Raw genomic sequence first — 21,001 nt, forward strand, 5'->3', positions numbered from 1 at the left:
TACACAAGCTCCTTCCACTAACCTGTATTCACTTTTAATCAAAACAGCTGATTTTCCCAAATGAATCCATTTATCACCATCAGAATAGACTTAAAGAACACTGGCAATAGTTGTAAATCATGAAGACAAGCAAAAGTGCACTTAGAAAAAACAAACAACTTAACATTCAGTGGCAGGCGTTAAATAATACCAATTCATAGAAATGGGTTGATCCTGGCTGTATCTCACATTGGTTTGTTGTCACTGATTCAAATACTGAAGGTAGAAGATTTCAAATGTGAACAGCTTTTCCAACTACAATCACAAAGGCATCAAGGGAAAGCAGAAGTACACTGCTCTCCAGAAACAGCATCACAGAAAGGAAACCAGGCACCAGGAGAGGAGGGAGCTGCCCGTCATCTCCTGGGAGAGGGAGCCGTGCCCGGCTACGCGCAGGCAAGCGAGGGGCACTGGGCAAGCGCCCACGTGTGCTCTGCCCTGACTCTGCCCTGGGAGGGCTGGGCCGCCTGAAGGGAGGCAACAGGCCCAGGGGACAGACGTACAGGAAGGAAGCCCAGACATCTATACACTTCAACCGCGTTGACTTACGAAGGCGACACTCTCAGCCCTCCAGGCCCACCGCTCAGCACTCCACCAGCACCCCGTCACCCTCTCTCTCGGGAATGTTTTTCTGATAAACCCACCAAAGGTGCATGGCTTCCCCACACCCCATGTCCATTTCCAACCAAGACAAGGATGCGTGTGGAGAAGAACCATCAAAAACATCTCCTGACATACAGGTAAACAGCAAGGACCTGCTGTATAGCACAGGGAACTGTATTCACTATCTTGTAATAACATATAGTGGAAAATAATTAGAAAAAGAGAAGATACGTATGTATATATGTGCAACTGAATCACTCTGCTGTACGCCTGAAACTAACACAATATTGTAAATCAACTATACTTCAATTAAAAAAAAAACAACTCCTGACAGAAATAACCAAGGGCCGAGGAAAGAAGTTACTCTCTTCTCCTAATTCACTCCTTGAAGTCAGCCTGCAGCTTTGAACACTGTCCAAGTGTGACCTGACCTTTTCCCACCTTATGATCCTCACCCTAGTGATGACCCATTAGACAACTGGTGACATTTTCCTCAAGAGTCACATAACATGGTCTTAAGCTTCATCCCCAGACCTTTCTCGGGTCAGCACAGCCTTGAATGCAATACTCTGTGATGGGCTATCACCTTCCAATCATTTCCACCCGATTCTAGGAAATAAGACAAGGGAGGGTAAACCTCCGGTTTTGAAAATGGTTAATCGGCAGTTCGTAACTGTAATGTTGTAAGACAAGTCACAAAAGTTTTGTAATTAGTAAGAAAAATTACCAAGATTTGTGAATGATTTACATTTTAATATTTATAAAGGTAACTTGTACTAATAAAAAAAAAAACCAGCCAAGTATAAAATGAAGTCTCCCTTGCCAATCTCACGCATGAGAATTGGCTAAATTTTCATTATTTCTATCTTCACTTGTTCTGGTTGCTAATTTTATAATTCAAAACAAAACAAAACAAAACAAAAAACCCAGGCACATACCTCTGTTTTGAGTTGCCTGTAAGAGACAAGGAATTAACCTCATTACTACCCTCCTCTCCATTCTGGTTGGCAATTCATCATTCAACGATTATCGACTCATGACCCATCTTACCTCATCTCTCTCTCCACCCATTTCTTGGCCGGGGACCCACTTCAATTATTTTGACATAAATCCCAGACAGGCTATCATTTCAGGTGTAAACGTCTCAGGATGATACTCAGTCCTGCTGTGATTTGTGTAGTTAGTGTTTCTTCATGGATGAGCTCTTCGGGGCGTTCCCATCAGCATCCGATGTCTCTCAAAGGTGCCCAGAAGGCAGGCATTCCTGCTGGACTACCCCCTGGCTGGGGGATGGGCAGGCACTGCTCCCTGGGTGCCCCTGCCTGGCCCTCAGTGAGCGATGCGGAATAGGTGGGCTGCGCTGTTGGCCCATGTGTATACCAGCTCTGGAACTGCGGGCACCCCGGCCACCTATGGCGTTGCCCTGACCACATCACTGCTCAGTGCTGGCGTCAGGTACCTCCACAGCCTGGGGGAGGGAGGGGTGCCCAGCACATGTTCTGTTGGTCGCTCCTACTGCATTTCTCAAGTAAATACCCCGAGGCTGCCCCTGGGAGGAGCCCCCTGCTGCAGCCACCTCCTTGGCGGTACCACCCCACACTCTCCCCACCAGGAAGCCCTTCAGCTACAGACCATGCAAGCGTGTCTCACAGACTCCGTATCCTTTTGGGTGCACCAAGACACTGAGAGTTGCGCCCCCCATTTTTTCTCAAGTACAATATGTATTTACAGTATTTAAGATAATATATACCTTTTTAATCATTTCTAGGATTTTGCTAGGGGACACTGCAGCATCCATCCCCACCCAATCGCTTGAAATCAGAATCTTAAAAACTGTACTAAACCAGAAATATTTATTGCTGCATTGGGTTAAATAGTGGCCCCTCAAATATGTCTAAGTCCTAACCCCTGGAACCTGTGAATATGAGGGTCTTTGCAGATACAATTACATGAAGGATCTCAAGACAAAATCATCCTGGATTAACCAGATGGGCCCTAAACCTTATATGGGGAGAGGCCACACAGGACAGACACGGGGGGATGGCGGGTGACGGCAGCCAAGGGACAACAGCCGAGTGACAGCAGAGGCAGAGACTGGAGCTGAAGGACGGCGAGCATTGCTGGCAACCCCAGAAGCTAGAAATTCTCCCAAAGAGCCTCCAGAAGGGACCACCCCTGCTGACACCCGCATTTCGGACTTCTGGCCTCCACACTGCAAGGAAAAAATTTCTGTTGTCTTACACCACTGGGTTTTCAGTATGGCAACCCTAGAAAACTAATACAATTCTCTATCTTCTTAAATTACTTCAGTTGGTATTGCTCTTGAAAGCACATATGGGCTATCAATTCTACCATTCAAATAGAGGAGACTCTGGGAAGAAAAACTCAGCGAAATGAAATATTTAACATACCAAAGTAAACATGACAAACAAAATGTGATCATTTTACCAAAAAACAAAACAGAGGAACCCCTCAGACACAGTCACCAGTAACTGACTGCCAAGCTGACTTCCACGGGCGTTTCTCTCAGTGAAAGAAACTTCTCTCCCAGCAGGGCCACAGTCTCTGCTCTAACAGTCCCAGGTTACTGTTTTCAGTTGTATGTCGGTCACCTATTAAACTTAGCTTTTTATCCTCACATTACCCACAAAGGGTCAGGGTTATATTACTTTCTCCTGCTGGCCAAATGTTCATGTTTGTTTTCCTGATAAAAAGTCACTTTTGCATCAGTGTATTATTAGCCTCTCTTGCAAAAAAGATATTAAAAAAAGGTCCAATTTTTTTAAGTTAACAAAAAAATGCAAAACCTGTTTGTTTTTTGCATTAGCACTTCTGTCCTAAACATCTCATGTGACATGCTTAAGGAATCTGATGCAGACATGATGCATGAAGGGAGCAGCAGGCAAGTGGCAGGATGGGATACTGAAGACCAAGGCGGACAGCGGCCCAGGCAGCCCCACGGCTCTGCCAGCGGGAGAAGCGGTGGACACCCCCATGCAACCTGGAGAGGGGAACACCGTCTTTCAGAGGTTCCAGAGGGAGCTCTCTTGGAGAAGGGCCGTGTAAGAAGTCCAACCACAGCAGCTGCAGACTCCATGAGAGAGAGCCAGGAAGGCACGAGGGCATAGCGGCCACCCTCTGCATTCCACCGACGCCCCGCAGGCATGCTCTGACGGCTCGCCTCCAACCTGCTGCCTCGCCTGAATGACAGACCCACCGAGCACCTCATGACGGTCACACTCCCGCTTACTCTAAGAGTGCACGTCCATAGCGTGAGAAAGACACAAAGACCTGACAGCAGTTCTGTAGGAGGAATCACAAGCCAGGAATGGAATGGGTTCAGGTGACATATTTAACATACTCAAGTGAGCCAAGGATTTATCATTTAGATAAACCCAGTCTTAAAGGTAAAGGTCACAACAAACGTTATGAATGTGCATGAACAGAGAAGTACTGCAAGCAGGAAATTAGTGGAGAATTCACTACAGAATGAGCTCGGGAAGCCACCAGGACTAGAGGGGCAGAGGCAAGAAGGCTGGTGTTAAACAAGTTAACATGTATGTACTTGTAGAATTACATGTTTCTACATGACACGAAGGGTCCATGATGACAGAAAAGACACAGCAAGTGATGGCTATAAGACACATAGCAGAGAACAATGACTAACAAGGTATGGGAGGGCAGGGGAGACGGGTCAGCAGCTAACTGCAATATTACACACTGTACAGAGCCAACAGTCAGTGTTCAAAAAGAAGAAACCAAGGATACTACACAAAGGTATTAGCATAAAGGTGAAAATAAGAGGTAAAAAACTTCCTAAATATCAAAAGAGTAAAAGCAAATAAAACAAAACACAAGGGGCCAGACTCTCTGCTGTGTATGAGAGAGGTGAACATAAATAAAGACAGAAAGACACAGATGCAAATGTGTACTGTACATCCAAAACATTAATTTCAGGGAACTGAGGCCAAACGGAGCAGTAAGTGTGAAGGGGCTTGGCTCACTTTTAAAGGATAAGTGTTTGGGGTTGGCTCACAAAGCAAAACAAACACCATACCGAATACGCACATGTATAAACGGATGAGGAAGTACACATCAGAATTTACAGGACCCAAGAAAGACAACTGTGACAGGAAACTTTATAGCATTAAATACATATATCGATAAAAAAGTAAATAATATAAACATATAACTTGAAAGCTAGAAAAAGAGTAAGTGAACAAAAAGACAGAATTGTTAAAGATAAAAACAGGTGGGGCCTTCCCTGGTGGTCCAGTATCTAAGACTCCACGCTCCCAGGGCAGGGGGCCCAGGTTCGATCTCTGCTCAGGGAACTAGATCCCACATGCCATAACTAAAAGATCCTGTGTGCCGTAACTAAAAGATCCTGTGTGCTGCAACTAAGACCCAGCGCAGCCAAATAAATTTAAAAAAAAAAAAAAAAAGACAAAACAGGTATTAATAAATAGTAAAAGAGTAGAACTGAAAAATAAGCCCCAAAGCTGGTTCACTGGACAAAACAAACCAGCAAGATAAACCACTAGATACCTTACCAGAAAAAACAGAGAAAGTACACTATATAAAATTAATGACAAGAAGAAAATTACAAACACAGACAGGAAATTTAAAAAATCGTAAAAGGCTACTTTGTAAAAACTCTTTGTAAATAAATGGGAAGAAATGAAACAAGTTTTTTAAAAATATAAATTTAACCAATATAAAAATATCAGATTTTTCCTTGAGAGCTAGTTAAATACAAAGTTCATTTAAAAAGAAAGCAAGGAAGAATTAGGAGACGATTCAGAACAAGAACAGCAGTGGGAGAAGTCTAGTCCTACCTGATATTAAAACAAATTATAAAGCCTCAAGAAAACTGCCTCTGGTCCAGTTCAAGATGGTGACAAAGGAGGACCCCAAACTCACCTCCTCACAGACACATGGAATTGACAGCTACATATGGAACAATTTTCCCAGGAGAAAAACCCCAAACCAGCAGAGCACCCCTACACATCAGCTGAACAAGAAAACAACACATTTAAGTGGGTAGGAGAGGCCCTGACACATCTCACCACAAACCTCAGCCCCGAGGGGCTGCCCACAGTCAGGAGGGAACTCCCAGCCTGGAGCTTCTCTCTGAGGAGTGAGAGACGTGAACCTCATCAGCACCCCAACTTTTAAGACCTGCACCTGAGAGACAAGCCCCCAGACATCCAGAGGGAGCTCTCCACCACCTGCCTCCAGAACACAGTACAGAGACCTCAGCCCAAAACGCACCAGCCTCCCTGTGAAAGAGGCCTGTCAGTTTACCTTCAGCTATGGCCGGAAGGGCAGGGTGCTAATGAAATACTCATCTGGGGGCTGACTGCAACCCTCTCTAGAGACAGGAGCCTGGCAGGCGCCACATTCATACTCTCTCCCTGCCCCACTGCGGGTCATCAGCATCTCTGAGTGAGGAGCAATGCACACATCTGGTGCGCGGACTGTCATGCCTGCTGCCCAGAGAACCCAACCCTTGATAGCCTGGCTCTGGTGGCCAGTGGCGCTGTGTTCATGGGTTCAACAGGACAGTAGCAGAGAAGGAAACCGGTCTTAACTGGCTACCCCAGGGCTCAACTCAGAGGAAACCGACAGAAAAGCCCACCTCCCAGTCTTCCCCTGAGAGGTATATGTGCATACTTCAAAAGCTGCTGCCTCAGGGTCTGGCTTCCAATCAGCTTGAATCTAGGTAACAACTGATATACTCCCCTTTGTGACACTGACAGGTCTTGGCACACCCTCAACTACTGAGAGAGGCTAAAAATAAAGTAGGCTGATTGGACAATCACAGAGGTTTGAGAGACAACCAAGAGCTGGGGCAGGTTTGAACAGTAAGGTTCATCTCCTACACCAGGCCACTCCTTCAAGACTGGAGGAGGTGGCTGTTTTATCTAATGCACAGAAACCAACACAGAGAGTCAAGGAAAATGAAGAAACAGAGGACTATGTCCCAAATGAAAGAACGAGATAAAACCTCAGGGAAAAAAAACCTTAATAAAATGGAAATAAGTAATTTACCTGATGAAGGGTTCAAAATAATGGTCATGAAGATGCTCATTGAGCTCTGGAGAAGGATAAATGATGAACAAAATAAGAATTTCAACAAAAAGATAGAAAATATAAGAGTACCTAATAGATGTCACAAAGCAGAAGAATACAATAAATGAACTGAAAAATACAACAGAGGGGTTTCAAAGGAGACTAAATGAAGCAGAAGAAAATATCAGTGACTCAAAGACAGGGAGTGGAACTCACCCAATCAGAGCAGCCAAAAGAAAAAAGAATGAAAAAGAATGAAGATACGTTAAGGCATTTTGGGACAACATCAAGCAGACCAACATTCACATTATAGGGGTCCCAGAGGAGAGGAGAGAGAGAAAGAGGCAGAAAACTTACTTGAAGAAATAATGGCTGAAAACTTCCCTAACCAGGAGAAAGAAACACACATTCTGATCCAGGAAGCTCAGAGAGTTCCATATAAGATGAACCCAAAGAAAGCCACACCAAGATACATTATAATTAAAGTGTCAAAAGTTAAAAACAAGAGAAGAATCTTAAAAGCAGCAAGAGAAAAACAACTCCTTACATACAAAGGAATCTCCATAAGAATATTAGCAGATTTTTCAGCAGCAACTCTGTAGGCCAGAAGGGAGTAGAACAATATATTCAAAGTGCTGGGAAAAAAAAAGAAAAAAAAAACCCCTGCCAACCAAGAATACTCTACTCAGTAAGTTGTCCTTCAGAATTGAGAAGAAATAAAGAATTTTCCAGAGAAGCAAAAGTTAAAGGAGTTCGTCATGACTAGAAGAGCCCTACAAGAAATATTAAAGGGATACCTTTAAGCTGAAATGAAAGGGTGCTAAATACAAAGAGGGAAACGTGAAAGTATAAATCTCACTTGTAAAGGTAAATATGTAGTAAAATTAAGAATAATCTAATGTAAAGGCAGTGGGTTAATCACTCATAAAGACAGTATGCAGGTTAAAAAACAAAAATAGTAGTAGTAAAAATAACTATAACTACAATAATTTGTTAATGGATACACAACATAAAAAGATGTAAATCGACACCAAAAATATAAAACGTGGAGGGAGAGTAAAAATGTACCTGTAGAATGCATTCAAAACATAAGATGTTATCAACTTAAAACACACTATTACAAATACAAGTTGTTTTATGTAAGGCTTGTGGTAACCACGAAGCAAAATCTATAGTAGATACACAAAAGATAAACAGGGAACTAAGCATACCACTAAAGAAAGTCATCAAACCACAAAGGAAGTAAACAAGAGAAGAAGAAAGGAACAAAGGAATTACAAAACAGCCAGAAATTAACAAAATGGCAATAAGTACCTACCAATCAATAATTACATTAAATGTAAATGGACTAAATTCTCCAATTGAAAGATACAGAGTGGCTGCATGGATTAAAAAAACAAGACCAATATATATGCTGCCTACAAGACACTCACCTCAGATGTAAGGACACACTAAGACTGAAAGTGAAGGAATGGAAAAAGATAGTCCAGGCAAATGAAAACCAAAAGAAAGCTGGGGTAGCTAAACTTACATCAGAAATAGACAAAATAGACTTTAAGACAAAGACTGTAATAAGAGACAAAGGAGATCATTATATAATGATAAGCAGATCAACCCAACAAGAGGATATAACATTTGTAAACACAGGAGCACCTAAATAAATAAAGCAAATATTAACAGACCTAAAAGGAGAAACAGACAGCAATACAACAATAGGAGGCGACTTAAATGACATATTCGACCCCATGGACTTAACAGACATATACAGAACATTCCATCCAAAAACAAGAGAATACACATTCTTCTCAAGAGCACAGGAAACATTCTCCAGGATAGATCATATTATAAGGCCACAAAACAAGTCTCAATAAATTTAAAAAAGACTGAAATCATATCAAGCACATTTCTGACCTTGATGATATGAAACAAGAAAGCAATTACAAGACAAAGACTGGAAAATGCACAAATATGTGTAGATTAAACACATGCTAATGAACAACCAATGGGCCAAAGAAGAATTCAAAGGAGAAATCAAAAAAATACCTTGAGACAAATGAAAATAGAAATACAACATACCAAAACTTAGGGTATACAGCAAAAGCAATTCTCAGAGGAAAGTTCATAGTGATAAGTGCCTACACCAAGAAACAAGAGAAATCTTAAATAATGTAACTTTATATTTCAAGGAACTAGAAAAGAAGAACAAAGCCTAAAAACAATGGAAAAAATAGTAGGAAGACAATGGAAAAGATCAATAAAACTAAGAGCTGGTTCTCTGAAAAGATAAACAAAATTGACAAACATTTAGCAAGACTCACCAAGGGAAAAAGAGAGAGGACTCAGAGTCAGAAATGAAAGAGGAGACATCACAGCTCATACCACTGAAATAAAGGATCTTAAGAGACTACTATGAACAATTATATGCCAACACATTGGACAACCCTGAAGAAATGGTTAAGTTCCCAGAAACTCACAACCTACCAAGACTAAATAATGAGGAAAGAGAAAATCTGAACAGACTGATTAAGAGTAAGGAGATTGAATCAGTAACCAAAAACCTCCCAACAAACAAAAGTCCAGGACCAGAGAGCTTCACTAGTGAATTCTAACAAACATTTAAAGAAGAATTAATACCAATCCTTTTCAAAGTCTTCCAAAAAAATCAAAGAGGAGGGAACAGTTCCCAAAGTCATTTTGTGAGGCCAGCATTACCCTGATACCAAAACCACACAAGCAAACCACGAGAAAATTACAGGCCAATATCAATGATGAATACAGATGCAAAAATCCTCAACAAAACACTAGCAAACTGAATTCAACAATACATTAAAAGGGTCATATACCATAATCAAGTGAGATTTATTCTAGGGATGCAAGGACGGTTCAACATCTGCAAATTAACCAATGTAATACACCACATTAACAAAATGAAGTAAAAGAAAAAAAAATCATATGATCGCTCAATAGAAGCAAAAAAAGCATTTGTCAAAATTCAACATCCATTTACGATAAAACTCTCAATAAAGAGAGTATAGAGGGAACGTACCTTACCATAATAAAGGCCATATATGATAAGCCCACAGCTATCATCATACTCAATGGTGAAAAGCTGAACGGGGGAGTTCCGTTTGCTCCACATCTGCATCACCATTTATTGTCAGCCTTTTTAATTTCAGCTATTCTGGTGGGTGGATAGTTCTACCTCACTGCGGCTTTTTTAAAAGGCTTTATTTTTTGAGCAGTTTTAGGTTTACAATAAAACCAAGAAGAAGGTGCACATCACTGGGGTTTTAATTTAGTTTCCCTGATAACTAAAGATTTGAACTTTTATCATACTGGCTATTTGCATGTTTGTCCAAGTCATTCTCCCAGCTGCTAATTGAGTTGCTTGTCTCTTTACTAAGTTGCCGAAATCCTGGAAGAAAAGCCTCTGTCAGTATAACAGCTGGGTTCAATCAGGACGCAGAAGACACATCAATTATTTTAACTGAGAAACTTAAAATGAAAATGTACAAATATGTACTAAACCTTGTTAACTAGGTAACCTAACAGCCGAAAAGAACACTGAAGCATTCCAGAGGTAGTGACTGCAAACAGCCGTCACCACACTGCACTGGGAGAGCGAAGGGCACAGGCTGACACCAGCAGGAGGAAGCACTGTTGGCTGGTGCTGGAGTCTGAGCTCAGATGAGAAGCCCCGAGGGCCTGGGGTCCAGCTGCGGGGTGGGGTCGGGGCACCAGCATCTGGTGTTGAAGGGACACGATGAGCCAGGTCTGCAAATGTCAGAAAAGCTGGGAGGGAGAGTCCAGTGCTGCTGACCTGGGGGGACAGGTACAGAAGGGCCCCGGCAGCAGCTGCCCCAGTCCCACCGCACAGGCTCCGTGGCACCCTCCCCAGGCAGGGCCTAGCAGGGCCCACCGGCTGCAGTGTCACAGGGAGGTGTGAGTAGGTAGAACGGAGCCCAGAAAACAGCTTAGTGACAGCTTACAGAACACGATACTTTCTCCCAGTCACTGGCTTGCCTGTTGATGTTCTCAACGGTGACTTTTTAAAGCAACTTTCAAAGATCGGTTTAGACTTCAAGAAGAGTTGCAGCAACAGTACAAAGTCCCCTCCCCCAGCTTCCCCACCATCTCACAGGAATGCAGGACGGCGACCAAAGCCAGGAGTGGATGCTGGCACAGTACCGCTGACTCGCCCACAGACCTGTGTCTCGCCAGCCTCCCGCTGGTGCCCTTCGCTGTTCCAGGACCCCATCCGGACCTATGCGATCGGGGTACACGCTGCCCCTGTGTCTTGCTCCTGGTCATGTCACCTGGATCACTCGCTTAAGGTGGGATCTGCCAGGGTTCTCAACTGTAAAGCTACTGTTTTCCCTTTGTGAATTCATAGATATTTTGGAGAACGCTTTGCAAATATTGTTTTCCCTAAACATCTCACCCACTAATCTCAGCATCTATCAGTGGACTCTGCCTATAGCCATCATTACTGTGGTGTCCTAATGGTGACACTCTACTTCCCTATTCCTTCCACATTCACTAACTAGAATTACTCTGTCAGGAAGAGCTGTCCCTTCTTCCCCACTTATTCATGTATTATATCCCCATAAACTCAGGGGTATTTATCTTCTCCTTTGAGTTATAATCCAATACCACCATTACTTGCTTTTTGCTCAAATGGCTCCAGCTTTGGCCACTGTACTGCTTTCAGGTTGGCCTCTGCCCTTTTGACATCTGACATATTCCCATCCACAGCCCCCCCTTTTTTTTGTTAAGTATTTCCTTACTTTTGGACACCACAAGATGCTCTAGGCTCAGCTTATATTTCCCTACCCCAGCTCTGGAATCAACCACTTCCCCAGGAACCCTTCAAAACCAAGATCTTGGTGTTCAGTCTGCTCATGGCTACTGGGGCACCACCGCTCTTGGCCTCCCAGTAGACAGAACTGGGGAACACGTTATATTAACTCACCTACACACCGATCCCTATCTACCCACCCACCCACCCACAAGAGCAACAACCGCCTGAGTACACACTGACACCATCACAACAATCCAGCACCACAAGGTACAGTCTAGCATGATTTTTTGTGACTTCCTTCTCCAAAGTGAGAGATCTGGCTGTCATTATCTGCATTTTATTTACTCACCCCGATTAACCCTACTATACATAATAAAGTAGTTTCAGAATTGCTAACCCACACCCTGGGGCATGAGAAGCACATTTACCACCTACAGTGTCCGTCTATAGCCTGACAATATCCTGTCAACATGGTTTTCCCAAGTTCCCAGGTCAGCTCCTTTCTTCCACACCCACCTCAGTGTGGTTATGGGGTTCGTCTGTAACACAATCACATCCATCTGTCACAGTTTAGATCATTTGGGTGACCAGCTCCCCATCACACACATCCTGGTTGGTTTTTTTTTTTTTAAGATTTACACAGAGCAAAATTTGCTTTTCGTGCTGCACAACTCTATGGGTTTTGACGAATGCAGAGTCATAAAGGGACTGGCGCCTTCCCTACAGGGCAGCTCTACCACTCCCCAAAAAGCCTCCTGTCATCTGTGTAATCAACTCCTTCCCCTATCTCTAGACCCCTCGCATCCACTGGTCTGTTTTTCACCCCTTTGTCCCTATAGTTTTTCTTTTTCCAGAAGGCCATATAAATGGAATCACACAATATGAAGCCTCTTGGGTTTAGTTTTTCTCACTAAGCAAGATGAAATTAAGATTCATCACGTTGTGTCAATCAACGGTTCGTTCCTTTCGCTCCTGAGTGGCCCTCCCCTGGAGAGCTGAAAAGCATGGGTGATGCCCAAGCTTTGGCAATTACTGGAAAAAAGCTGCTATTAACGTTCACATACAGGTATTGCGTAAACATAAACTTCCATTTTCCTTGGGTAAATACCTAGGACTGAGATGCTGGGTCATACGGCAGCTTTATGTTTAACTTAATAAGAAAGTACCAAACTAGTCAGCAAAGTGGCTGTGCCATTCTACACTCCCATCAAGCTTACGAGAGGACATTCTTGCCAGCACTCGGCACTGCCCTCACCAGCACCTGTAACGTTCTGTTGTTTGTTAATTGCAGCCGCTGTGGTAGGTGTGTCATGGCACCTTATCTGGAAGGTGAACACTTTCTCCACACTTCTGTCTAGGCCACCTCGGCTGTCTCACTCCCCTGGAACTTCCATTCCGTTTCCAGCTGGTCTGCTGCTGACCCCACACTGCACTGTGATCTCAGGCTCGCTGCGACGTGTGTCTTCCCAGATTGCCTGCACTTCCCTGCTGACTAATGATGTTGAGCTTATTCTTCTCTGCCCAGATCTACTTGCAAGAAATAAAAAATGGGAAGAAAGGATGAGCAGTGTGGTCAGATGAACAGGCACTGAGAGCAGGAGCAGAAATAGACACCACCTCACTGGAAAACGGAAGGTGGGCCTGCCCGTGACCCAGCAGCTCCTCTCCCGGGCACGAGCCCTGAGGATCTCGCGCGTGCGCAGGAAGCTACACGGTCAGACTCCACTGTCATCACATGAACGGCCACCCTCCCAGCCGCGCAGGCCGACCACCTGCCTGCCTTCGCCGACGCCCCTTGCCACTGCCCACCCACTCCACAGCTCAGCAACCTGCCAGCTCCACTTGCAAAACATCTGAATCTGAGCACTTCTCATCACCCGCCACCTCCATCCTCTCTGAGCCACAGTCACTCCTCACTTGGGTCATTACACAGGCTCTTAGGAATGAGTCGATCTGCTCTGCCTCACCTCTCTGCAGCCTATTTCCAACACAAAAGCCAGAAGGAGCCTGTTAAAACACAAACCTGAACAAAACCCCCCCTCTCTCTGACCCCCCGTCTAGCTCTGAGAAAACCCAGCTGGCCCTTCATGACCGGCCATGGCCACGCTGGCATCTGGTCCCCTGCTGCCCCTCATCCCACCCATCTCGCTGTCCCCGCTGCTCCTGAGTTCACGACACCTGCCTCGGGGTCTCTGCTCTCCCTTCCCCACCTGGGCCGCCCTCTCGGTGCCCAAGGTGTCATTCAGCTGACCCTTCTCAGAGAGGCCCCGCCTCGACACTTCCACGCACCACCCCCACCCCAATGGTCTTCCCTCCCACCCCGGGTTTTTTCCTTCACAGCACTTATGACACGGAACAGACCACACGGAGCTCCATTTGTCCTTCGTCTGACTGTCCCACTAGAATGCAGGCTCCTCCAGGCATGGGTTTTGCCTCTTTCTGTTTACTGCTGGATCCCAGCACTGGGAACACACAGTAAATGCCTGACATACAGTATAGACTCAGCACATACAACACCATGTGTAATAACAAAACCAGAGGCATCTCAGGTCTGGCTCATGGAGGGATCTATCTACACACCAAAGGAGCACAGGCAGGACTCAGGCCTCTTCTGTTTCCAAGGAGCCCCCGCTGGAGGGGAGGGGACGGCCACATCCTTTCTGTGGACAAGCGAAGCAAAGTCACCTTCTCCTGGTCCCACACTGTGAAGGGTCTGGAGTAAGCACTGGGCTGGGGAGACCAACACACTTTCCGTTCACAGAAGGTAATTAATAAAAACATCTCTGACCCACACATCTTTGTGTGTTCCGGATGAAGCTGATAAAGATTCAGGATGAACTTAATAAAGATGAAAACTAAAAGTCCAACTGCAAGGGTCTGAGAACAATTCATTTACAACGGTCCCACCATGTTCTCTGGCAGGGAGTGAGTGAGTTGCCCACAGTCCCACCCTGTTTGTAAAGTTTATGTAAGGTTGGTAATTACATATACCATTAGTATAAAGAGAGGGCAGCCAGACTTGTGAGGCACCTGGATGGGAGCAAGGTGTCTTCACTCCACCCGTGGTGGAGAGTCCATGGCTGCTATGACACAGCCTCTGTCCCTGTGAGGACACCCACACAGAAAGGCCTCTGCCAGCACCACTATATTTCAAAGGATTTTCAAATGAGTGTGCACAGGAGTGGGTGAGTGGGAGTGTCTGTGGGGAAGGTGGGAAGGGAGACAGGAGAACATGGAGTTTATCATGCAAAGAAAACAGGTCTTGATTGTATTTCTCTAATTCTATGCATATATGAGAAAAAAGTATTCTTCGATATTCACAACATGTTTGGAATGAGGGGAAATAAAGAGTACATGAGGAAAAAAACACATGCAAATTCCTTAGTGTAGAAGTAGCAGTAACTTTCTATTTCATGCATTACAGCTTTTTTTAAACTGACATTTTAGAATTCAGAAAGGCAGAGAAATGCCACAATATAAATTCAACGAACACTGTGTGTTATCCTTCCTATAATCTTAAATATAAAATTAATTTCTGCTTTAAATACCGCAAACCCCAATCTCCAGTCTAAAGGTACCAAATTCCTATCAGAAAAACAGATGACCTGTCAGTTCGAAATACACAATTGATAGTTACGCAAATGTGAGATAAACATATGCAGTAAAATGGATGACGAGACCCGTGACACTTCGGAGGAAGAGGTCTGCAGACCTCCCCAATCCTCCAAATGCTCAAGTACACTTGTGACGGGGATTGCGGGTGAGCACACCACGGCCACGCTGGCCTGCTCCTGCATCCATGCAATCTCTCACTTTCCTCTGGAGAAAGACCGCAGCCCCCAGCCTGCCCTGCAGCTCCCACTCCAGCCGGTGAGGTGTGGCACGGGCACCTCCTCCTCTACCCTGCCAAGCGGAACGCGGAGGTGGGGGCAGAATTCCACCCTGAACCCCGCCGAGGAGGCTACCCTCTGGGGACGGCAGAGCTAAAGGCCTCCTCACCAACTCAGGCCTCTGACAGAGAAGACTATACTCCTGTCTCGCACAAGCCACTGTCACCATGGGCCTCTGACGCAGGCCGCCAAAACTACATCTTTTAATTCCTTCAGGTTCCTCAGCTGTAACGGGAGGTTAATAAGAATAATACCTATCTCTCGGACTACTGTAAGGGTTAAACGTTTCAAATTAAAAAGAAGACGGCAGCATCTGTGCGTGGGCACTAGGCGATCTACCAGGCTCAGACTTTGGCTAGTAACTTGTTTCCTTACACCAGCCTTGTGCAGGTGCGGGGGGGGGGGGGGGGGGATTCTCAGCCAAGCGGTAAGTCATGGGCTCCAACAGGTGAAGCCGTAAGAGTCAGGTGGGGACGGTGTGGCTCTGCTGAGCTGCGACTCACATGCCGTGGCTGGCGCCACACCGGTTATTCTCTCCTTCAAGTCCCTCAGTCCAGGGTTCACATCTTTTCCAGCCGTCTTCTGTTTTAATCCAGCTCCATCCAGGAGATCTCCAGTCCTGGCCCAAAAATGGCATAGCTCTCCTATAATTTAGGTTAAAAATGTATGTGTAATTGATGTAAGTTTCTTTTCATTTAGAACATTTATTTGTTAACTTTAATGAATACAATTCTTACTTAATATTTAAATGTCTGCACGTGCCTTACGTGCCAGCTGGACACTGAGATAAAACACTGAAGGTAACACAGGACTTCAGTTGTAGTAAAATGATAACACGGATGAGGACTGGTGGATTTATTAGCCCAACCCTGCACGTGTCATGCAAGGTTTCCCAGAGGGGACATGTCAGCTCATGCCTGAAGAACAATCAGTCAGGGAGTGAGGAAGAAAAGGAGTATGACACCGAACAGAAAACTCACGCCAGAAATTAGAAGCAACAGAACATGAAACACGGATGCTCAGCCCCGTACACAGTCCAGTCGGCCTGAGGCTGACCATGTAAGGGGGGAGTGGGGAGTGGCTGGAAGTGAGAATGGAGAGGCCACTGGGGGCAAACAACGTCAAAGGAGCTGGACTGCACTCTGAGGACACCAAGTGGCCAAGAAAGGAACCTCCACTCCGCAGGGAGGCAATTCAACCAGATCTGAGCTTCACAGAGACCTCAGGGCTACTCGGTCTCTGCCAGCGCCTAGTGTCTTCCTAGTAATAAACGCTGTCTGAAATTACTTACATGGCTACAGTCTGCCTTCCTCAAGAAAATGCGATGTCTTGTTCAACTCTGTATCCCAACACTTGGAACGATGCCCGGCGCACAAGGGTAGCTCAACAATCACTGAATGAATGGCTCAGAGGGGAGGGTAAGGCTGGAGAGCAAGGCAGGAAAACCACCAGCATCTAGACCGTCCAGACAGAGACCAGACAGCGTGGGGACAGAAGAAAGCCAAGGAGCCAGCTCCAAGGGTCGCTGACATTGAAGGGACAAGCAGGTGAAGACGAGTCGAGAAAGGACACCGAACAGGAAGAGCCACGGATGTAGGGGAAGTGGGAAGGCAAGAGAAGAACGGGTTTAAGAAAGAAATGATCAACAGAGAGGAAAGTGTTATAAAGAAGCCAGTATGGTAAGAATGAAAAAGTATACATCGTATTTAGCTACAAAAAGGTAGTTGATAACTCAACAAAAAGTTTCCATAGAGTAATGTGTTATATTAATCTCATGTCCGACGATGGAGATTTGGGATATTTCACTAACGTGGAAGTATCATATCACATCATATCACAGAGTACACAAGAGATGAAAGTGTTCAAATACCACTCTCCCAAATATATTTAATATAACTAACAAAAAATAGACTATTAAATAGGCATTTATACTGGCTTAGAAGAGACAAAAAAATTTCAGAGGGAAATTATAACTCTTCAACAATATTCCTGTGTCAACTACAAGTGCTCAACATGAAACGTATGATGAAGTAATTTTCCTTTGTACCAAGAGGATCTCAAAACCTTGCTAAACTAAGTAATAATCAGAACACATCTTTTTCAGTCATATATTGTTTAACTGAAATTCTTTCTTTAGAAGATAATTAAAAATAATTCCTTAAATTTCAACACTATTTTGATAAGCCTCATCTTACGCTCTTGTTTCACAACTACTGATCACCCTAAAATGCAAAAGCCACCACCCATGTCTAGTCCATCCAGATTATTTAAGGTTGTCTCCAATAGCAGGTGTCTGATACTTTTTCATGAAGCTTCAGACAGAAGCCAGAGAACACTTTTACAAAAGAAGGCAAGTACCATGATGTAGTAGATAATGCTTAAATGGCAAATTTAGTCTCATAAAACACAAACAAGAGAAGAATGTCTGTGAGGACCACCTCTGACAATTGCCAAAGTATCTCTCAACATCATATTTAAACTGCGTTTATAAAAAAATCAAGTGGCAACTGTGCAGAATATTGCTAATAGGTCAAATACAGTATTACTTCAATGACAAACATATAAACACAGACTAAATGTGTTATTACCTTATGTGTCCCTTCCCTAAGGGTACACCGGTAAACCCTTGAGGAACTAAAAAAACAAATGAAAACCCCCTCCACACACAATGTATATAAGTATATTTAAAATATTTTAAAATATATGCATATGTGTAGTCAAAATGTACAAACCAACAGTCATAAAATAAATAAGCACTAAGGATGTAATGTACGACACGATAATTAACACTGCTGCACATTATATTTTAAAGTTATTAAAACAGTAAATCTTAAGAGTTCTCATCATGAGGAAAAATAGTTTTTCTCTTTCTTTAATGTTGTATCTATAGGAGATGATAGATGTTCACTAAATCTATTGTGGTAATCATTTCATGATGTATGTAAGTCAAATCATCAAGTTGTACACCTTAAACTTACATAGTGCTATATGTCAGTTATATCTCAATAAAACCGGGGCAGGGGGGATGTTATGTAGAAAACTGTCCCTTGAAGAATTCTTTGTAACAGGAACAAACTGTAACAACTATAAACAATTAAAATATCTAAAAGAGGTTTTGTTAAATATATTTGTTATTACACTGGGATTGTAAATGGCTATTAACAATAATTGTGCAAATATTTGTTAACGTGAAAAGATATTCACAGTATATTAAGTGAAAGCAAAGCAAGTTTTAGGAAAATATATGTGATACTTCTGTGTATTTCTACATGCAGGCACAAGTTTATACATGTGTGTATAGAAAAAAATCTGAAAGCAGATATAGCAAAATGTAAACAGTGAATATCTCTGCATGTTTGAATTTCAAGAGATTTTACATTATTTTTTATTTGAGGCATTTTTATTTTTAATATTTCTTTTATTAGATGAAAATGTATTACCCATGTGACAATTTTTATAGAACATGACTTGCTGATCTGAAAGGCAGAAATGGTGACATTGTTAACCTATATTATTTGATTCCTGATGCAGTTGAAGAATTGTCCCCAGTATGTTTCCTTTTTTCTTTTGTGATCTGTATGCTCACAGATTTTACAAATTTATTATTTTAGTTTTTTCCTTTCTTGTAGAATTTAGAAGTCTTCATACATTTAAATTAATAAAATTGGTTTCTCATTAAATATATACATATATATATAAATGTGCATACATGCAATCTTGTAATATGAGTACTAAATGAGTGGTAAAGAGAGAATAACTAAAAGAAACTCAGAGTAAAAAGCAAACCACCTGGGAAACCTCTGAAGAGAAACTAGGACATGAGCTTGGCCTTAAAGCATGGTTAGATCTTAAGTGAATGAAGAAAGGAAAAAAATACCAATCACCGAAATGGTGGCTGAAAAAAATGAAAACAGGAATACATGTGACATGTTTGAGAATAAGCAGAATAGGCTGGCTGAAATAGAGAACAGATTGGAAAGGGGACTAGGAGAATGCAGAATATCAAAAGTGTTTGGACTTTATTCTCTAAATAGTTAAAAGTTTTTGAGCAATCCAGCAACGTGAGCAGTGCTATGTTCAGAATAATTTGCCAGGGCGTGAAGGACAGACTGAAGTGGAGAACAGAGGCAGAAAGAACAACTACTTAAGCAACAGAAACTTCTTACCAACACCTCAGCTAACAAGATATTTTAAGACTTGATGACACACATTGTACTTGCCTATTTAGACACCATGCCCACTCACCACTTAATGCACTTATATTCAGGCCTCACAAGCAATCCCTATAACATTTACACTAAGTTTCTGCTGTAAAGTTAAGAGTCAGCTTGGGGTTTCCTGTAAGATAATTGATTCCTTTACAACTACCAAAACTCTACAGATCATTCATATTGACTTTAACAACTCTGTGAGAAACAAATATAGTTAGCCTGAATTTTTCAGTTGCTAAGTGTTTATATTTCCATGGGCTGGAAGGAGTGAAATGCAGCTAAATGGACCATGGAAATAAAAATAGTACATTTCCAAGAGTTTTATTTTCAACACAGAGGAAAAGATTTGTTTCAAAATAAATGTGTGTATTCCATTCCATATAGGTGTATAATCTTTATACTTATGCTTTACACTTGCATATAACCTTTTTTTAAATTGAAGTATAGTTGATTTACAATGTTGTGTGAGTTTCAGGTGTACAGCAAAGTGATTCAATTATGTACATTTTTTTTCATATTCTTTCCCATCATAGATTATTACAATATATAACCTTATATAATACTTATATGTAATCTTTATACTTTATACTTTAGTTCATGAACTAAAGCAGAGATTCTGGAAGCACAGTTATTACAAACAATAACAAAAAAGCCATCAGGGAAAAGAAAGAAAAAACACACGAGTTGCAATGTGAAAGGCTTCGGTCTCAAATTTTCAAAAATAGTCCCAGTCTGAAGCATCTAACAAGTTTGCAAATCGAAAAATACTGTTAAACTTGTGGAATGATGACGACCCATCATTTTTTATGGAAATGTATTTATCTGTTCTAAAAGATCTGAATCGCTATCATGTTATAAATTTAATTAAAATCACCTTTGTTTTGATAATTTCCAAATACAAAAATAAGAACTAGAAATTACTCCTGAAAATTATTAAGTGTGTAAGAGCAACTACTCAAAAGTGGCTACTCTTGTAAAATAGCTGGTACAATCTGCAATTTTGTGCACATTTCATGCCAACTAATGTCAGAGAGCATATGGGGCCATCTGCTGTAGATCTTCCCTCAATCTCTATTTTATATGGCAGGACATGGGGGTGAAGCACTGCAGGAGAACAGGGCTTCATGAAGTTCATTTGCCAGTGGAAACTCCTGCACAAGACAAGAAATGTCTTTCCTTCAATAAGCACACTTTCCGTTAACTAATGATAACAGCAGCAAACATTTACTAGATCTCAGCATGGGTTAGGCATCACCCTAGACAATTTACCTCTTTTATCTCATTTAGTCCTCACACTACTGTATAAGGTAGGAAATGCTGCAATCCGCATTTAAAAGTTTTAAATCTCTATTTTATAGATGAAGAAACTGAGGCAAAAAGTT

The 21,001-nt window shown here is 42.7% G+C and overlaps 1 protein-coding gene across 7 annotated transcripts in view; it reads right to left on the minus strand.

Annotated features, from left to right (window-relative positions):
* FBXO25 (F-box protein 25) overlaps nt 1-21,001 on the minus strand; it is a 55,329-nt gene that overhangs the window by 32,893 nt on the left and 1,435 nt on the right. For all 7 annotated transcript variants that reach the window (XR_005018150.1, XR_005018151.1, XM_036838505.1 and 4 more), the window contains exon 2: nt 15,912-16,052. Coding sequence is in view for 5 of the 7 variants with exons in the window: in XM_036838505.1 (XP_036694400.1) it covers nt 15,912-16,045 (134 nt within the window). In the remaining 2 variants the exon portion in view is untranslated. The remainder of the gene's footprint in view (nt 1-15,911; nt 16,053-21,001) is intronic.

This window comes from Balaenoptera musculus, chromosome 21 (assembly GCF_009873245.2).
Source record: "Balaenoptera musculus isolate JJ_BM4_2016_0621 chromosome 21, mBalMus1.pri.v3, whole genome shotgun sequence".
Taxonomy (NCBI): domain Eukaryota; kingdom Metazoa; phylum Chordata; class Mammalia; order Artiodactyla; family Balaenopteridae; genus Balaenoptera; species Balaenoptera musculus.